The sequence below is a fragment of the Sus scrofa genome, chromosome 7, assembly GCF_000003025.6.
Source record: "Sus scrofa isolate TJ Tabasco breed Duroc chromosome 7, Sscrofa11.1, whole genome shotgun sequence".
NCBI lineage: Eukaryota > Metazoa > Chordata > Mammalia > Artiodactyla > Suidae > Sus > Sus scrofa.
In genome coordinates, this window is record NC_010449.5 from 77,772,687 (window position 1) to 77,792,373 (window position 19,687).

At 41.8% G+C, this 19,687-nt stretch overlaps 3 protein-coding genes across 19 annotated transcripts in view; 2 read left to right on the plus strand and 1 right to left on the minus strand.

Annotated features, from left to right (window-relative positions):
* Positions 1-7,462, plus strand: part of CHD8 (chromodomain helicase DNA binding protein 8) — a 60,673-nt gene extending 53,211 nt beyond the window's left edge. For 7 of the 15 annotated variants that reach the window (XM_021099294.1, XM_013978247.2, XM_021099292.1 and 4 more), the window contains 8 exons: positions 193-401; positions 494-1,213; positions 1,429-1,580; positions 1,860-2,162; positions 3,199-3,312; positions 3,500-3,679; positions 4,076-4,192; positions 6,483-7,461. In XM_021099294.1, the coding sequence (XP_020954953.1) occupies positions 193-401; positions 494-1,213; positions 1,429-1,580; positions 1,860-2,162; positions 3,199-3,312; positions 3,500-3,679; positions 4,076-4,192; positions 6,483-7,049 (2,362 nt within the window). In that variant the 3' untranslated portion in view covers positions 7,050-7,461. Of the gene's footprint in view, positions 1-192; positions 402-493; positions 1,214-1,428; positions 1,581-1,859; positions 2,163-3,198; positions 3,313-3,499; positions 3,680-4,075; positions 4,193-6,482 lie in introns of all 15 variants that reach the window. The other 8 variants (XM_021099301.1, XM_021099297.1, XM_021099296.1 and 5 more) reach the window with 2 other exon arrangements.
* LOC106504487 lies at positions 3,345-8,535 on the minus strand. Of its 2 annotated transcripts, XM_021099305.1 has the most exons (3): positions 7,995-8,535; positions 6,239-6,378; positions 3,345-3,732 (listed from the first exon to the last, which is right to left on the minus strand). In XM_021099305.1, exons 1-2 carry the CDS (start codon positions 8,499-8,501, stop codon positions 6,304-6,306), a joined length of 582 nt encoding a protein of 193 aa, XP_020954964.1. In that variant the 5' UTR covers positions 8,502-8,535; the 3' UTR covers positions 3,345-3,732; positions 6,239-6,303. The 2 variants fall into 2 exon arrangements, with proteins under 2 accessions (XP_020954964.1, XP_020954963.1); XM_021099304.1 differs by lacking the exon at positions 6,239-6,378.
* Positions 8,282-19,687, plus strand: part of SUPT16H (SPT16 homolog, facilitates chromatin remodeling subunit) — a 33,552-nt gene continuing 22,146 nt past the window's right edge. Inside the window, exon 1 of one of the 2 annotated variants that reach the window (XM_001929180.6) lies at positions 8,282-8,809. In XM_001929180.6, the coding sequence (XP_001929215.3) occupies positions 8,636-8,809 (174 nt within the window). In that variant the 5' untranslated portion in view covers positions 8,282-8,635. The remainder of the gene's footprint in view (positions 8,810-19,687) is intronic. The other variant, XM_021099303.1, reaches the window with a different exon arrangement.

The following is a 19,687-nucleotide window of genomic DNA, read 5'->3' on the forward strand; positions in this document are numbered from 1 at the left end:
GTCATTTTCCCTCTTTGCTTGCTAATTCTCACACTGTATAGAGTAACTCTCACAGCCTCTTCTACTGTCTTCTGGGGTTTTTTTTGCCCCCACTTTCATTTTTTGTGTATTCAGATAGTCTAAGGCACACTGAAAGGTAACCAGTTTCCTTATGTTCTAATCACTGTTGCCTGATTCTTCTTCCCTTTGTAGATGGACAAGGCGTGAACAAACTGATTTCTATCGAGTAGTTTCTACCTTTGGTGTGGAGTATGACCCTGACACGATGCAGTTCCATTGGGATCGCTTCCGCACTTTTGCCCGACTGGACAAAAAAACAGATGAAAGCCTTACCAAGTATTTTCATGGCTTTGTGGCCATGTGCCGCCAAGTGTGCCGCCTTCCCCCAGCAGCTGGAGACGGTAAGCAGTACTACAGAGTCTTAGGTGAGTGGGGATGGATTGTGACCGAACCAACTCTTGGCTCATTCTCCTTCCACACCCATCTCTTGCAGAACCTCCAGACCCTAATCTGTTCATTGAGCCCATCACTGAGGAAAGGGCCTCAAGGACACTCTACCGTATTGAATTGCTTCGGCGCTTACGGGAACAAGTTTTGTGCCACCCTCTTTTGGAAGATCGGCTGGCATTATGTCAGCCTCCAGGTCCTGAATTGCCCAAATGGTGGGAGCCTGTTCGGCATGATGGGGAGCTTCTACGAGGGGCAGCCCGCCACGGGGTGAGCCAAACAGACTGCAACATCATGCAGGACCCAGACTTCTCTTTTCTGGCTGCCCGTATGAATTATATGCAGAACCATCAGGCAGGAGCACCAGCTCCATCCCTGTCACGCTGCTCTACTCCACTGCTACACCAGCAGTATACCTCACGCACTGCCTCACCACTGCCCCTGCGCCCAGATGCTCCTGTTGAAAAGCCACCTGAGGAGACAGCTGCCCAGGTGCCCAGTCTGGAGAGTCTGACTTTAAAGCTAGAGCATGAGGTGGTGGCCAGGAGCCGACCAACCCCACAAGACTATGAGATGCGAGTAGCCCCCTCTGATACTACCCCTCTGGTTTCCCGGAGTGTTCCACCAGTCAAACTGGAGGATGAGGATGATTCAGACTCTGAGCTGGACTTGAGCAAGCTGTCACCATCATCCTCTTCTTCCTCATCCTCATCCAGCTCCAGCTCCAGCACTGATGAGAGTGAGGACGAGAAGGAAGAGAAGCTAAGTGAGTGCATGTGACAGGCTGTTGGCCCTCTTCCCCATTCCCCCCTCTCTGCTCTTTCCCTTTTCTAAATGCATCCTGTGAGATTCAGATTTCTATTTGTTAGAATATTGAAAGAGGTCTCTTATTCTTATGGCCTTTATTTAAAGCCCATATAATACTGTTCCTATATAACTTTATTCTTCCATTTTTGCTCACACATTCTGTATGATCTCCAGCTGCTGACCGGTCCCGCTCAAAACTCTATGATGAAGAGAGTCTCCTGTCCCTCACTATGTCCCAAGATGGATTCCCAAATGAAGATGGAGAACAAATGACCCCTGAACTTCTGCTGCTACAAGAAAGACAGAGAGCCTCTGAGTGGCCCAAGGTAACAGCCTCATTCATGGACACGTAGAATCTAGAAATACAGTGTGACATGTACCAAGAACAAGGGATAGATGGTTCTGGGTTTCTTTGTGTTTAGTGCTGCATGTTTTTTTCAGGAAATTCTTCCCATTGACTTAGGGAGCTGATACTATTACCTCACTCCCTTCTGCCTTATCATGTTTATTTATCCTGATAATGATGGCAGTATTATTGGCCACAGAATCACATAGCTAGTACTCAGGCCCTAAAACCGGTATTGATTTCTTTTCCCCCCACTCAGGATCGTGTCCTGATAAACCGTATTGACCTCGTCTGCCAGGCTGTACTCTCAGGGAAGTGGCCTTCTAGCCGCAGGAGCCAAGAAATGGTAACAGGAGGAATGCTGGGGCCAGGCAACCACTTGCTAGACAGTCCTTCCTTGACTCCAGGAGAATATGGTGATTCTCCAGTCCCCACACCACGAAGTAGCAGTGCAGCTTCCATGGCAGAGGAGGAAGTGTCTGCAGTCACCACAGCAGCAGCTCAGTTCACCAAACTTCGCCGAGGCATGGATGAGAAGGAGTTTACGGTTCAGATCAAAGATGTAAGCTGAGTGCTTAGACATTGGAAAGTGAGGAAGGAGGCTGGAATTCTTACTGACTAGTTTTACGAATGTGATACTAAGTTTGTTTGGTCCCCTAACCTTAAAAATGAGAAGAGCTCACAAAGATCCATTTAGGAAAAGTCATTGTAGTAAAGGAAGGGATCTTATCTTGACTTATATCTTCTGAGGATTAGATTAAAAGAAACCATATTTTTAAAAGAAATTTAATTGACATAGGTTTCTTTTGAGTGGCTTGTTTCTAGATCCATGAAACCAGTGTTTCAAAATTGAAATCACATTGTAGAAAAGCTAGTAAAATGACACCCAAGTATTATGTGCCTTGTTAAGGCCATATGCTGCACCTGTGACTCTAAAAAGCAAAAAAAAAAAAAAAAAAAAGTCATTCTTCCTGGTGTTCTTCCCTAATGAACTCTATTAGCTGGTCATTAAGTACTCAACAAGAAATTTTTTTTTTTTTTTTTTTGTCTTTTTCTATGGCTGCCCCTGCAGCACGTGGAGATTCCCAGGCTAGGGGTCTAATCTGAGCTGTAGCTGCTGGCCTACACCAGAGCCACAGCAACATGGGATCTGAGCTGCATCTGCAACCTACACCACAGCTCAGGGCAACGCCGGATCCTTAACCCACTGAGCAAGGCCAGGGATCAAACCCGTCACCTCATGGTTCCTAGTCCGATTTGTTACCCACTGAGCCACGACAGGAACTCCAAGAAAAATTTTTGACATTAGTATGTGACAGGAATATCAAGATTCTGCCCTGTGATGAGTTGCCATGCTAATACTGAGACACCAGGTAGGGGATTTTTTTCCCCTGCATTGGGTGTTGTTGAAATAAATTCTACTCCTCTTAAATCTGCCTGAGGGGCACTAGATCAAGAAATGAAATAAATGTTTTTCTAAGGAAACAACATATAAATTTTGTTATATTTCTGATTTCTATCCATTAGTCAGATGCCCTCCCTTCTCACTGTCATTGAACTGCTATATGATGTCTTGGGTGGGTGGATTGTCTTCCTAGGAGGAAGGATTGAAGTTAACATTCCAGAAGCACAAGTTGATGGCTAATGGAGTAATGGGAGATGGACATCCTCTTTTTCATAAGAAGAAAGGGAACAGAAAGAAGCTAGTTGAGGTAAGTGGTAGAGAAAGTCTTTAACATGATGATTAGAGAAAATGTTTTTATTCCCAGTAATTGATGATGGCATTTGGGATTGAGGGAGCAGAAGGTAATGTTTTACGGCTACCATTGGCTCTGCTCCCCCTCTCTCCCTGCCCAAAAGAAGAGTATGTGCTCATGGGGGTGGATTCTGGGTTTGCAGCTGGAGGTGGAATGCATGGAAGAGCCTAATCACCTTGATGTGGACCTGGAGACCCGGATCCCTGTCATCAATAAGGTGGATGGTACTTTGCTGGTGGGTGAGGATGCCCCTCGCCGGGCTGAACTGGAGATGTGGTTACAGGGTCATCCAGAGTTCGCTGTCGATCCCCGATTTCTAGCGGTGAGTGGCAGTTCCATCCAGCAAGATTTAAAGTCATTCCCTTGGTACTGAAGCTGTGTGAGAGAGAGAAAGCATGCCACATTGTGTCATTGTTTCTGCATCGGCAAAATAAGAGTAATTTTACTTAGTCTTCCTACTTCACAGAGCTGTGAAGATCAAAATAATGTTAAAGTAATTGTTCAACTAAATGCTAGGCAAATATTTACTATTAAACTATTATATAATCACCTAAAAAAATTTTTTTTTTTCTTTTGAGAGGTCAGCTTAATGGTAGCTTTCCATTAGGACTAATCCTTTACACAATAAGCATTTACTATAATTAGACACTAGTACCTTAATAATTATTCCAGATAATATTTTTTTTTCTTTAGAATAACTTTAACTTTTCTATTCCAGTATATGGAGGATCGCAGAAAACAGAAATGGCAGAGATGTAAAAAAAATAATAAGGCAGAATTGAACTGTTTGGGAATGGAACCAGTACAGACAGCTAACTCTAGGAATGGGAAAAAGGTGAGTGAGACTGAGATATTACCACTCTGTTCCAACACTAAATATGACTAGAGAAATTAATAATCTTTTTTCTAATATATGTTTGAGAAAATTTATCTTCGGTTCAGAAATAGGGAAACCACAGTATTTTTACAGTCCTGTGGCATCATAATCTTTAGAAAAGCATATAATTCTAAAAGATTACTTTAGCACTTGAAGCATATTAAAAAGTAATTAGTAAGACATGTTAGAACATTCAGGGCCTTATCCTACTGTTTTACTGACTAAGCAATTTAGGGTAAGTTCTTTTTCAGCTTGCATATCCTGAAAAGTGAAGGTTTTGGAACAGATAATCTCATAAAAGTTTTATGCTTCTAATATTTTAGAAGTGATTTGGGGCCTATTAAAGAATATAATCATGGGGTTTCCCAGCATTAAAGAGGTTAAGGAGTTCCCACTGTGGCTTAGCAGTAACAAACCCAACTAGTATCCATGAGGAAGCAGGTTCGATCCCTGGCCTCCCTCAGTGGGTTAAGAATCCAGTGCTATGCTTTTATCATGGTTATAGATCTTCTGGTGGATTAAGAATTTATAATCCTTTCCATCAAAATATTAACTGCGAAAGTTTCTCTTGGCTCTGTTTGCCTTACTTTTGGCAAGAGTTACATTTTTTAAACATATAGAAATCATGGTTTGATTTGGTAAGCAGTCATTTAAAGTGGTTTATCTTTTGGGATTTCCTGTTGTGGCTCAGTGGTAATGAACCTGACTAGTATCCATGAGGATGTGGGTTCAATCCCTGGCCTCACTTAGTGCGTTAAGGATCTGGCATTGCTGTGAGCTGTGGTGTAGGTTGCAGACGTAGCTCAGATCTGGCATTGCTGTGGTTGTAGTACAGGCCGGCAGCTTCAGCTCTGATTCAACTCCCAGCCTGGAACTTCCATATGCTGTGGGTGCAGCCATAAAATGCAGAAATAAAAATAAAATGGTTTATCTTTTAGTAAAATTAATTTTCAAGTGAAAATATGTACCTTTGGATTTAACAAACTCTGAGGACATTATTTTGCACATTGTAAATATTTACCTGTGAGGTAAATTTATAAGGGTCATTTATTTTTATATTGGTGAGAGTGATTTCATATAGTAAATATTGTCACCATGGAAGAATGTTTTTATTTTCCCTCTGAGATTCCATGGGACCAAAGGTGTAATAAGCAGAATGGTTGATATGGGAGGCTGATGGCTAGAAGGCTGAGACCTCTCTGTCTTGAATTTTAACATTATAGAGCAGCCTGTAAAGAAGGCTTTTCCTCCAGGATCACCCATTTTTACTTCAAATACTTTTGCACTTCTTTATAGTCCGTTCACAACTCTAAGAAAAAAAAAAGATCATAGGAAATCACAGAAAATCATAATATGAATAGTATAGAATTCTTAATGCAGAATTGGTGGAATATATAGCACTACATTATTATTGCAGTAATTTGGTGCTATTATAGTTATATTTTAAAAGCCTATACAAATAGAGTACTGAGGTGTTTGTTTCTTCCAGGTCAGAAAGGTCAAGCTTAGATTGGGCAGGTCCAGAGACACAGGTACTAATCGTCTGAATTTAATGCCAGTTTACCCAATATTGTACTTAGCTCTAACAAAGTAGTAAGTTCCAGCTTCAGTGAACTTAAGCAAAATTTATAGTGAGAACATCTAGAAAGAGCAATTTAAAGCAGTTTGATCAATGTGTGGGGGAAAAAACAAAAACTTACTTTAGTAAATTTGGTAAGGAGCTACCCATCTTTTTGGTGTACCAGACATCCAGAATCTTACTGATCTGGTCTGTCTTGAGTTTACCCTACCCTGATGAGATAATGAAGGACAGTATTGTAAACGTTCATGTAGCTGTGTTGCACTTCACGTTGTAAGAGCACGTGAACAACCTGCCATCAGTAAAGCACACTGTGCAAGTACTGATCCATTCACTGTCTTACTCATGTGAACCAGAGCTTTGATTTTTTTTTTCCATGACTACATTGTACATTTACCCTGGGCAACTATTTCACAATTGCTTACCTTTGTTAATAAGGGGCCTGAGTATCAGTATCAAATCCTTGCTCTTACTTCAGCATCAGAATGCTTCAACCAGCTACATCCAGCCTTTCCTCCTCCCCATTACCATCAAGCCTCATCTGAGTATGCTTGTTTTGCTCCTCCTAAAGATTCAGTAAAAAAGCATTTGCAGACTATGACTCTGTCGACTTCCATTTTCATTTTTTCCCTTCCTTTCTTTTTACCATCTTCTCTTCTTTCCTCCCAGGGTCATCATACTGAAACTGTGTTCAACCGGGTTTTGCCAGGGCCTATTGCACCAGACAGCAGCAAGAAGCGGGCCCGTAGGACACGACCCGACCTTTCTAAGATGATGGCCCTGATGCAGGGTGGAGGCACTGGGTCCCTGTCTCTGCATAATACCTTCCAGCACAGCAGTAGTGGCCTGCAGTCTGTGTCATCTCTGGGTCACAGCAGTGCCACTTCTGCATCTTTGCCTTTTATGCCGTTTGTGATGGGTGGTGCAGCATCATCCCCTCATGTAGACTCCAGCACCATGCTTCATCACCACCACCACCACCCCCACCCTCACCATCACCACCATCACCATCCAGGCCTGAGAGCCACTGGCTACCCTTCTTCACCAGCCACTACCACCTCTGGTACTGCCTTGAGGTTGCCACCACTGCAGCCTGAGGAAGATGAGGACGATGAGGATGAAGATGATGATGATGATTTATCTCAGGGCTATGATAGCTCAGAAAGGGACTTCTCACTCATTGATGATCCTATGATGCCAGCCAACTCAGACTCCAGCGAAGATGCTGATGACTGAAGCCCCAGCATGGTCCCCATTGCTTGGGTGGCGGCTATACTTTCATTTACTCTGGCCCTTGGACTATGGAAAAGTGGGAGGGGCAGGGGAGATGTGGGGAAACCCAGGACTCCAGGAGGTGACAAGGAAAAAGAAAACGTGTACCTGATTACTTCCAAATTTGAAAGGATCGGGTGGGTAGGGGAACTCCTAAAATAATACGTGGCTACTTCCTCCTTTCTGGGGAAGGAAAGGAGACTAGAGCAGCTGATATGCTCACCCCTCCCTAGACACCTCCATTAACCACAGACTATGTAGCGCCGGCACTAGCCTCTGGCAGAGCCTGTTCCTGACCGAACTGTGGATACAGCTGGAGGGTCAGGAACTGTTACCTTCCTTCCCCTTGGCATTAATAAATTTAAGTTAATCCTTTCCCACTCTTCCCTTGTCCTATATTTGCTCAAACCCAATATAAATATTAATTTTGAGTTGATATTCATGATTTCAACACCACTTTCCTAACTTCATTACTGTTCGCGTGAAGTTACCTTGGATAGGACAGACAAGTTATTGGTACTCTATTAAAGGATTATATGTAAGTGGAGGTTGTCCAGCTTGCCAAAAGGCAAAGAAATGATCTAAGCCAAGTAGTAGGCAAAATGTTGTTCCAGATTCAAACTCCAAGTTCTTAGAAGAGATGAGAAGGAAGAATTTCGTCAAGACCCATGTACACTTTATTTCGAATTAACTGAAATAATGGTGCTTTGGGGAAGCCCTAAGAATGGTGTCACTTAATGAACTGCTGCAAGGGGACTGGCTGACTAGAAGGACGCTGTCACAACCTCACGGGGAAATGGATTTTGTGAATTCTCTCAAGCCACGTATTTCCTACGACCTTCCTCTAACATCCCAGCGCTCAAATGAAGCCTGGGCATTTTATTTTCCTTTCTAAGGCCAAGTCCTTACCCCACAGTGCGTGTCGTAGTTCAGTTTATGTGCAGGGCAGGCTCCCTCTTCCTGGTTTGGGCGCTCTGTCCGCGCGAAGCCCCTGACCCAGCGTCCCAGCAACGAGAATCCTTCCAACCCTAAAGTAGCAGAGGCTTTTACTTTCCCACCTTTTCTAGGAGGGGAACGTACCCGGTTACGCTGTAGTCTTCCCACTACCATCCCACGCCAGATCCCGCTCTTTCCGCTTCCCTTCCTTTGCCGATGGGTGGGGCCATTACACCCGCGCGCTGCTCCCTGTGTGGGGCGGGGTCGGTACGTCAGGCCACCCGCCTCCTTCGCCTGGTTCAGCCTCCGCCGCTTCGGCAAGTAGTTGGATCTCCTGGAAACCGCAGCCTGGCAGAGAGTAAGGGCGGGGACAGTGTCACGTGATGACGTCGCCTCGCGTGCGGCTGTTGCTAAATTGACAAGGAAACCCCGCGAAAATCTAGACTCTTTTAGCGTTGCACATTTTGTTACTCTCCCCATTCTTTTCCTTCCTCTTTTCTCCCTAACCTCCGGAGAGAGGATTATATTAAAAAAAAGTGAAGGAAAAAAAAGAAAACAGAAAAATACCCAAGCGCTGCCGGGACCCGGAAGCGGAAAGGGCATCTTTGAGGTCGATGCTTCCGGGTCACTGGGAGAGTGCGGGATTCCGGGGCCGAGAGAGGGTGGCGGAGCCGGGACCTCGCGTGATTCTCGGAACCCGAGGAGGAGCGGCGTCTGTGGCTATGGCTGTGACTCTGGATAAAGACGCTTATTACCGGAGAGTGAAGCGACTGTACAGCAATTGGAGGGTGAGATAGAACTCGTAATTTTACCTAGGGAGACCCCCTTTGCCATCCCATAATAACCCCGTTTCTCGGCGCCTTTTTTCCCCCTTTCCGTCGGGAATTCGCGGGTTCAGTGTCGCGCCCCTTTAGTTGCTCCAGGATCATTTACTGCAGGAGGCCCCGAGGGCCGCCAGGTAGCAGGGAATCCCCCGCAATCATCCTCCCCTGCGGCCATCACCATCTTCCCCGCGTGCCAGCCCCCGTCATGCATAACAGCCACCTCTCGTAGTCTCTTCCCGCCCTAGAAGAGGCATCCTCACCCCTCCCTCCCACTCCGTGATCGCGTCTTGCTGCCCCTTCCTGCAGTGTTCACACACACCCACGCATTCGCTCTGTCCTTCCAGAACCAGAGTGTTGCGCCCTAGGTCCCGCCAGAATTACAACCATTTCGTAAAGGATGGATGGAGGGCCAAGGAGGATGTGAATCGGGCTCTCCGCGTTTATCTTTTGCTGAACTGTTGCTGGAGTTAAAAAAAGAAATACTGCTCACGCTCAACCGCCTCATGTTCTAGGCCCTGCCGTGGGTAACACAGAAACCTAACGCTGAAAACCTGCAGGCTTTAGTAATACAGAAAATGTTGTGATGCCTAATACCTCATTAGTTTTCCTCCTTGATTGAGTATGTGGGGCACGTGTTCAGAAAAAGCTGTTGAGGTTCTCAGTCTTTCAAAAGCTTGGGTATTTTTGCTGCTTTAAAAAGTCCACAGCTAAAATTTTATTTATTCAAATATTTGATTGCATCCTCTGGTGGATTTTGAGCTATCTGGCTTAAGTCTGGCCTCTGAACTCTGTCATTCAAGGAGGATAAAACTAAGGAAGACTTTTTAAAACCTGATAAGCGCCATGACAAAAATAATCAGTTCTGATTTCAGCGTTGTAAATTGCCTACCAAACTACTTCTCTGCTAAAAACTAAACTATTAAAATTGGTCATTTCCCTACCGTTCATATCAAAGGTTCCTGTGCATGATTCATCCTTTGAGCACAAATGCATTAGATAATTGAAGATAAAATGGATTATCTGCATTTTATGATAAGCCAAAATAAGGACTCTATGCTAGACAAATGCTGAACATAAATTTTATTTAAAAACTTTATTGGTTAATTTCTACATGTTTCTACAGTTTCTCTCACTGTCATATTAAAATTTGAACATGATCCATACTAAAAAAGAAAAACTTTATAAATGCACCAGTATTTCCTAGAGATTTTTACTGTTGTGTGAGTAATAATCAAAAGCCCTTTCTTCCCACCTATAGACGCTGAAGTTATACGCCTTTCCGCCTTTCCTGTGGAGGTTGTTTCGGTGATTCAGAGCTTATCAAATTAATTCTCTCAAGACTGGAAGCTAAGATTAATTTAGAACTCAAAGTCCCCTACATGCTAGATAAATTCAAAGCATGAAACTAGGAAAAACTTAAAGCCTGAAGACAAACTTAATGGCAAACTTAATGTCAAATGACAATCTTTAAATCCATGAAAGTTAGATTATTGGCCCCCATTTTTTTTCTCAAAAATTCCTTAAGTTTATCTTGGCCCTCCTATTCATTCGAAGGGTGTGTGTTAGATGTTGATAAGGTCTTGGAGTTAAAGTTATGAACCAAGTAAATATAAAAATGTACTTATTAGCAATATTTATGGCATATCATTATGAAAAATATGATTTGAATAGACTTTCAGGTTTTTTTTATAACTAAATTTTTAACCGCTATGCCCAGAACCCACCTGTAGAATTTCTTTATGCACAGTCTTTCTAGGTTATGGTACTTTCATTTTGATCTGCTTAACCAAAGATCGTAGGTTTCTGGGATAAGTTCTGGTTGCTTATTCTTTGAGCTGTAGCAGAAAAATAGTGAAATATATAGGTGTAATATATTGTAAAACAATATACAATGTATTGTTTTCTGCACTTTTTCCTTTTTAAAGTAGAAAAAAAAATTGGCATTGAAACGAGAATAACTTGAAGTTAACTATATGAATGCCAAGCTTTGTGTTGTCAGCGTCCATCCTCAAAGAAATCTCTTTTATGACAAAACTAAAAAATTAATTTGGGCTCCCCACCCACTTTTATGTTTTAGATACCCTTAAGCATTCGCTTTTCAGAATTGTGTGGCTGCTTGTGGAAACTCCAAGGCTCTTCAACTAGTAGAGAGCTAAAAAGCTACTAACTTTTAAAAAATTTTTTAAAATAAGAGTAGGAACTACTATGTCTCCTGATCTTACCTATCAGCAAGTTGTTTGGATAAGGTACATTTTGTGAGGCTACTGTAAATAAGATGTATTTCTTTCTTTTTTTTTTTTTTTTTTTTGTCTTTTGTGTTTTTAGGGCTGTACCCTCGGCATATGGAGGTTCCCAGGCTAGGGGTCTACTTGGAGCTATAGCTGCTGGCCTACACCAGAGCCACAGCAACACCAGATCCAAGCCGCGTCTGCGACCTACACCATGGCTCACGGCACGGCCGGATCCTTAACCCACTGAGTGAGACCAGGGATCAAACCCACAACCTCATGGTCCCTAGGCGGATTCATTTCCACTGCACCGCAACGGAACCTCCAATAAGATGTATTTCTTAACCACAATTTTCATAGCTATGTCCCCAGAACAGTTACTAAAACATCAAGCCTTATACCTGAGTAAATAGAGTCATTTTAGAGATAAGTGGACTCATTCAGAAATCAAACAGGAGACCTCCATAGTGTCTAGATCTTGGGACCTAGGACTCTTTCCAGATGTTTGAGCCTAGTCTAGTTCTGTCTCTCTCTCTTTTTAAATTAGAACTGCTAGGAACACAAAGGATTTGCAGTACTTGTCTCTGCATTAGAAAACCCCAGGTGGTGGTGCTGGGTTGCGAGAGTGAGCTGGGGGCTTCTCCCCTATCTTATACTTACGGTACCCTTATTCCGGGCTTTCCAGCCTTTTCGTGACTGTGATTTTTTTTTTTTTTTTTTTTTTTTTTTTTTTTTTTTTTACATTAAATGATGGGATTAGCACTGCATGGGGGTAAAGGCAGGAGGTAACCCATCTGCCCTGAGAGCTGAGGGAGACTACATCCATGCACACCTGCAACTCATTTGAGACCTGCCTAGTAGGACATTCTGCTCTGTGGGAACCTTGATTTCAGTCATGCATTTTAACCTGAAGAGTTTATTTGAAAAAATCAGGACACTAGCTGTTTTCTAAAGGAATGCTGATCCATTGCATTCATTCATGTGGCTCTACACCACCAGTTAGGATTGAGGTGGTGAGTGCCTCCAGCATCAAAAAGGATGTTGTGCTTGTGGAGAAAGCTAATAACCTGTAGTGTCGGTGTTTCTCTTGAGTGGCGATTTCTGGCTCTTGGCTGATTTTTGTTTTGGACAAGTTTCTCATTCTGGATTGCTTGCTAAGACTAGGCAGTTATCTTCTATGGATGAGGAAGGTTTTTTAATACATGGACAGTTCCCAAACCACTTTCAACAGGTAATGGCTTCTGCCCATTTCAGTTCTTTATGGCTGATTTATCTCTGGAGTGAGAGAGAAAAATGCTTATATAACACTTTGATTTCTTGAGTAAAGAGGAAGGCTAGATGGAAGTAAGTGCCTGGACAAATTGGGATTCGTTTATTCCTGCTTCCTCAACTTTTTCTCTCTAGTACCAAGTGTAATGCCTGGTGTATAGTATAAATGATGGTGACTGGATTTCTGAGCTCTTGTGCCTCCCTTTCTTGGTTTGAAGAGACTTCTGTGGAGGCTCTACTTAAGGTGGTCATAAGTCTTGCCTTTCCTAGAACTGTTCACCTATTGTCTTTATGGAATTAATGGGGAATCCCTATTTTAAAAACTCATACCCTTTTATTCTCAAAAGGTTTGGATGACTAGTTAGATTGGTATCTAGATATAACTAGAGACTTCAAAAATGTTTCTTTTTTTAATGCAATACCTCTTTGCTTCAAGGAAGATAGTTGTTCCTCTGTTGCAGTACTTTCCCAACTTTTGTCATTCAGATACCACCTTTACAGTTTTTGCCAATTCCTTACCACCTGTATTATTTACCTTCCACTTAAAAAAAAAAGTGTGTGTGTGTGTGTGTGTATATATATATATATATATTTATTTTAGGCCACACCTGCAGCATATGGACGTTCCCAGGCTAGGGGTCAAATTGGAACTGACCTACACCACAGCTCACAGCAACGGTGGAGCCTTAGCCCACTGAGTGAGGCCAGGGATCGAACATGCGTCCTCATTGATGCTAGTCAGATTTGTTTCCACTGAGCCACAATAGGAACTCCTAAAAATCACTTTTAATCAAGTAATACATAACAAAGATTTAAAAAAAAAAAGTTCTAAAAGCCATAACAAAAAAGTCACCTGCCCCAGAAGCACCCACTTTCCATTTCTTCTTACATGTTTTGAAATAATATTTATATACTGCTTTCTTGATTGGTCAGTTTTAGATGTAACTCTTGTTTTGGTAGATCAGGATTTAAAATTAACTTTCTTATATGATTACATTCATTTCAACTTACCTACCTCCTGATTCTTCCTATAAATTTTCTTTTTGACACACTGTTTTTTTGTTTTGTTTTGTTTTTTGTCTTTTCTAGGGCCACACCCACAGCCTATAGAGGTTCCCAGGCTAGGGATCGAATCAGAGCTGTAGCCGCCGGCCTACACCACAGCCACAGCTACTTGGGATCCGAGCCACGTCTTCGACCTACACCACAGCTCACTGCAACACTAGATCCTTAACCCACTGAGCAAGGCCAGGGATAGATCCGGAAACTTCATGGTTCCTAATCGGATTCATTAGTCACTGAATCACAACGGGAATTCCTTGACACACTATTATAAATAATTTCAACATACAGAAAGGTGTAAGAATTCTCTAGTGAGTACCCATGTACCCACCACCTAGTTTATACAGATAATGTTATTATATTTGCTTTATCATGTATACACTCCTTTTGATACTTTTTTTTTTCATTGCTAAGTGAAGTAATGAGTACAGTTCCTTTCCTTTTTTCTACAGTTTTTCATTTTTCCTGGCATTAATGATTGTTCCAATTTTTCTCTTTTTTTTTTTTTTTTTTTTTTTTTAGTCTTTTTGCCTTTTCTAGGACCGCTCCTGTGGCATATGGAGGTTCCCAGGCTAGGGGTCCAGTCGGAGCTATAGCCACCAGCCTACGCCAGAGCCACAGCAACACGGGATCTGAGCCACGTCTGTGACCCACACCACAGCTCACGGCCACGCCGGATCCTTAACCCACTAAGCAAGGGCAGGGATTGAACCTGCAACCTCATGGTTCCTAGTCGGATTCATTAACCACTGCGCCAGGATGGGAACTCCAAATTTTTTTCCTCTTTTAAATGTCCCTAGGCTTAATTTTTTTCCTGCAGATCTCTTATAATTTCATCAATCTTTTATTTTAAAATGTTCACACTTATCAGATGTTTTATTAATTATATGTTTGTTTTTTAAACACCACTACCACCCACCCGCCTGCTCAACCTTGTATTACTCTACTGTCTCTGCAGGTTGTTCTCCAGGCCTATTGAACTTTGAGACTTTTCCAGTGTCAGGTCCCCAATGTCTTACAGCCCATGTCTTGATTTTTGCCCCTTTGTTTTGTTAGAGCATTCCTCTAAGTGCTTCTTTTTTCTTTTCTTTTTGCCTTTTTAGGGCCGTACGCACGGCATGTGGAGGTTCCCAGGCTAGGGGTCGAGTTGGAGATGTAGACGCCGGCCTACACCACAGCCACAACCACAGCAACACAGGATCCGAGCCACATCTGCGACCGCAGCTCACGGCAACGTCAGATCCTTAACCCATTGAGCGAGACCAAGGATCAAACCTGCATCCTCATGGATTCTAGTCGGGTCCGTTAACCACTGAGCCACAACAGGAACTCCTCTAAGAGCTTCTTAATAAAGGATACAGATACAGAGAATAGATGCTTCTTGAACTCTTATGTATCTTTAAAAGTTTTATTCTGTTTCCAGTTTTGGTGACGATATATATATATATATATTCAGTGGGTATAAAATTCAAGGTTGAAAATCTCAGAATTTTGAAGCAGTACATATGGCCTTTTTTGTACTCTATAAGATGTTTAGAATTATCTATATTTCTTGTGTTTTGAAATTTCACTGTCTTGGTGTCAGTCTTATATTTTTCCCCTTTGCATTGAGTTGGGAAGTGGGGGGCCATTTTAATCTCAAGACTCGAATCCATCAATGCTGGAATTTTGCATTCTTTGATCATTTTCTCCCCTCTGTTTCCTAGGTGATCTGTTTCTTTCCCCAAAAAATTTCTATTTAGTAAGGATTAGAACTCAACTTAAATTTGTTGTGTTCCTATTTCATTTTGTCTCTATATCTTCTACTTTCAGATACTGTTTCTTAACTTTACCACTTTTTATTGAACTTTAAAAAATTTTTAAGTTCTTTCTTGCCCTTTATTTTCATGTCTCATAGAAGTACTATATTTGTTTTATGAGGGGTGTTTAATTTTTATTTTCTGTCCTCTGCCATGTCTCTTTCCTCTTGATTTGTTTGCCTTCTCTCTTACATGTTGGAGACTTCACAAAAATCAAAATGAGATTCGGCCACCCATCTGTATTAATAAGGTAATATGGAGTTCTCTTGTGGCACAGCAGGTTAAGGATCCAGTGTAATTACTGCAGCGGCTCTGGTCACTGCTGTGGTGTGGGTTTAACCCCTAGCCCAGGAATTTCTACATGCTGAGGGCAGTCCACCCCCCAAAAAAGTAAAAATAAGATAATAAACTGGTGGGAAGCTGTACATGAATAGGATCTCAACTAGTAGGAATTACGATAGAATGAATATGTTGGCTTATTCCATAAAGGAGCCCCACCAGATACTGTCAATATCTAGTGTTTTCTCTGAATTCAGTCGTAACTCAAAAATCCTCCAGTTCCGGTCTTTGGGACAGTTGTTGTCATTCAGAAAATAGACTTTCATTTAATTCCTCAGCATTTAGTACTTGGCCTTCTGCTGGGCCTAGTATCTGATCTAGACGCCTTTGTGAGCCCCTTTCTCCAGAGAATAGATTAAGTCTTTTTGCAGAAAGATTAGCAGTTGTCTCAGAGCTTCCGAGAATTGGGGACTTAAGCTTGCTGACCAAAACCTGTTCTTAGCCCTGAACTTACCCATGTACAATATGTCCATTCCCCTTCTCTAATACTTGGTACCTCTGGAGCTCTGAACCCATAAGGCTATATGAAATAGGCACACTTTTATATACGTTTAAGGTGTACAACATAGTGATTCACAGTTTTTAAAGGTTATATTCCATGTATAGTTGTAAAATACTGGCTGTATTCCCAGTGTGGTACAATATATCCTTGTAACTTACTTATCTTATACATAGTTGTTTTGTACTTCTTAATCCCGTCCCCCTTCCTTCTTCCCACTGGTAATCACTAGTTTGTTTTCTAAATCTGTGAGTATGTTTCCTTTTTGTTATTTTCACAAATTTTGTTTTATTAAAGTATAGTTGATTTACAGTGTTGTGCCAATTTCTGCTATATATCAAAGTGACCCAGTCACATACACATACATTCCCTTTCTTATATTAAATTCTATCATAGTATATCCCAAGGATGGGACACAAATTTGCTTTATTTTTTATATTTAACATAAAAGTGATATAGTATTTTTCTCTTTTTTATTTCACTAACCATAATACCTAAGTCCATCCATGTTGCAGATAGAAATGTTTCATTCATTATGGCTGAGTAGTGTGTGTGTGTGTGTGTGTGTGTGTGTGTGTGTGTGTGTGTGTGTGTGTTTTGTTTCTGTTTTTTTGTATACACACGTACCCCACGTCTTTTTTGTCTTTTTAGGACTGCGTCCACGGCGTATGGAAGTTCCTAGGCTAGGGGTCAAAACAGAGCTGCAGCTGCCAGCCTACACCACAGCAACAGCAAAGCTGGATCTGAGCCTTGTCTGCGACCTACACCATAGCTCATGGCAATACCGATCCTTAACCCATTGAGCAAGGCCAGGGATCCAACCTGTGTCTTCATGGATACTAGTCTGGTCTGTTACCACTCCACCCCACATCTTCTTTATCCATTCATTTGTTGATAGACACTTAGATTGTTTCCATATCTCGGCTATTGTAAATATTGTTTCAGTGAATACTGGGATGCACATATCTTTTTGAATTAAAGTTTTCAGTTTTTTATATATATATGTATATACACACACACACACACACACACACACACACACACACCCCAGGAGTGAGGTTGCTAATCACATGATAGTTCTAATTTTTGTTTGAGAAACCTCCATACTGTTTGCCACAGTAGCTGCACAAATTTACATTCCCACCAATAGTACCCAGCAGGAGCGGGGGAGGGGGGGTCTCCTCCACATCCTCAACAACATTTGTTATTTATGTTCTTTTTGATGAGAGCCATTATTATACTCATAAAGCTGCAAAGAGGAGTTCCCTGGTGGATGAATGTGTTAAGGATCCAGCATTTCACTGCTGTGGCTCGGGTTCGATCCCTAGCCCAGGAACTTCTGCATGCTGTGGGCACAAGCAAAAAAAAAAAAAAAAAAAGAAAGAAAAAAGGCTGCAAAGAGTAGGATGGCCTAGGTTTAATTAAAGTTGATCAAGACCAAGATAAAAGAAGTGTTAAGACTCTCACTCTTGGAGTTCCTGTCATGGCTCAGTGGTTAACGAACCCGACTAGTAACCATGAGATTGTGGGTTCGATCCCTGGCCTCGCTCAATGGGTTAAGAATCTGGCCGTGAGCTGTGGTGTAGGTCGCAGATGCGGCTTAGAACCTGCGTGGCTGTGGCTCTGGCATAGGCAGCAGTTACGGCTCCAATTCTACCGCTCTCTCCACATGCCAAGGGTGTGGCCCTAAAAAAAAAAAAGGACCCAAAAAAAAAAATGTGGGAGTACCTGTCGTGGCTCAGTGGTTAACGAATCTGACTAGGAACCATGAGGTTGTGGGTTTGATCCCTGGCCTCAGTCAGTGGGTTAAGGGTCCGGCGTTGCCGTGAGCTGTGGTGTAGGTTGCAGACGTGGCTCGGATCCCGTGTTGCTCTGGCTGTGGTATAGGCCCGGGGCTACATCTCCGATTCGACCCCTCACCTGGGAATCTCCATATGCAGTGGGAGCGGCCCTAGAAAAGGCAAAAAGACCAAAAAAAAAAAAAGTGAAGGAATCTTAAGTGGGTTTTTTAAAAATTGAGATAACATTGATTTGTAATTTTGTGTATATTGGGTTTTTTTCCCTTTTTTTTCTTTCTTTTTTCTGTCTTTTTAGGGTCACACCTGTGGCATATGGAAATTCCCAGACTTGGGTTTGAGTCGGAGCTGTAGCTGCCGGCCTACACCACAGCCATAGCAACACAGGATCCAAACCGAGTCTGCAGCCTACACGACAACTCAGGGCAACGCCAGATTCTTAACCCACTAATCGAGGCCAGGGACTAAAACTGCGTCCTCATGGATCCTAGTCCAGATCATTACTGCTGAGCCACGACAGGAACTCCTGTAGATGTTTTTCTTGACTTTGTACTGTAAGTCAGAGAATTGATCTTATGTCTCACAATTACCAATCCTTTGGTCTTACAGGGCTCCAACTTTACATGGTTGGAGAACTCTTCACTTCTCAATTTCAGAACTTTCTACAAAGGTGCAGTAATCAAATAATATGATACTAATGTAAAGATGGACGTAAAATAGTGGAATAGAACTGAGAATCCAGAAATAATTACACATTTACATCATTTGATATTTGCAGCAGTGCTATGACATTCATTGAGGAGGAAGGAATAGTCTTCAACAAATGGTGCTGGAACAAATGGTTAATGGACATGTGAAAGACTGAAGTTAGGCTCCTTCCCCAAACCAAATACAGAAATTTATTCAGAATGAACCATAGGTCCAAATGTAAGAGCTAAAACTATGAAACTGTTATAGAAAGTATATGTAAGTTTTCATGTCCTTAGGTTAGGCAGAGCTAACCATCAAAACCATAAAGGAATTTAGACTTTTTCTAAATTAAAAGCTTTCCTGCTTCAAAGGACATTATTATGAAAGTGAAAGAAAACCCACTGAGTCAGAAAAAATGTAAATCATATCTGATAAGAGACATCTAGAATTTAAAAACTCTTAGTAATTAAGCAGGAACCCATTTATAGAATAGGCAAAGGATCAGAAAATGCAGTTTTCCAAAAAGGGTATATAAGATGGTCAGTAATCACATGAAAGGAGTACCATCATTAGCCATTAGGGAAATGTAAATCAAACTACTATGAGATAGAACTGCATACCCATTGGATAGCTATGATTAAAAAAAAAAAAATAGGTAACAAGTGTTGGTCAGCATGTGGAGAAATTGAAACCCTCATGTATTGGGAATGTAGAATAGCATACAGAAACACCAGAAAACAGTCTGGTGTTATCTCAAAAAATTAAACATAGAGTTACCATATAACCAGAAATTCCTCACCTAGATATATGCTTAAGGGAAATGTACACATTAAAAACCTTCATGAATGTTTGTAACAGCAGTGTCCATAATAGCCAAAGAATGGAAACATCCTAAATATCTAGCAATTAATTGGTGGATACAACGTGATATATCCATACGGTGAAATATTATTCAGCAAAAAAGGAACTGTGGTATTAATACATGCTACAACATGGATGAACCTTGAAAGCATTGTAACTGAAAGAAGGCAAAACACAAATGCCATGTGTTATGATTACCTTTATATGAAATGTCCAGAATAGACAAACCCTTAGGGACAAATGCAATTAGTGGTTGCATAGGGCAAGACGGAGATGGGTCACTATTGCTAGTGGGATTT

Excerpts from the sequence above, each read along its gene's own strand:
- LOC106504487 (XM_021099304.1), bottom strand. The coding sequence starts at position 8,501 with ATGGGGAGAGTAACAAAATGTGCAACGCTAAAAGAGTCTAGATTTTCG. Across the intron at positions 3,733-7,994 it reads ACTACGACACGCACTGTGGG|CTTCAGTACCAAGGGAATGA; the intron begins GTAAGGACTTGG and ends TCTCTCACACAG.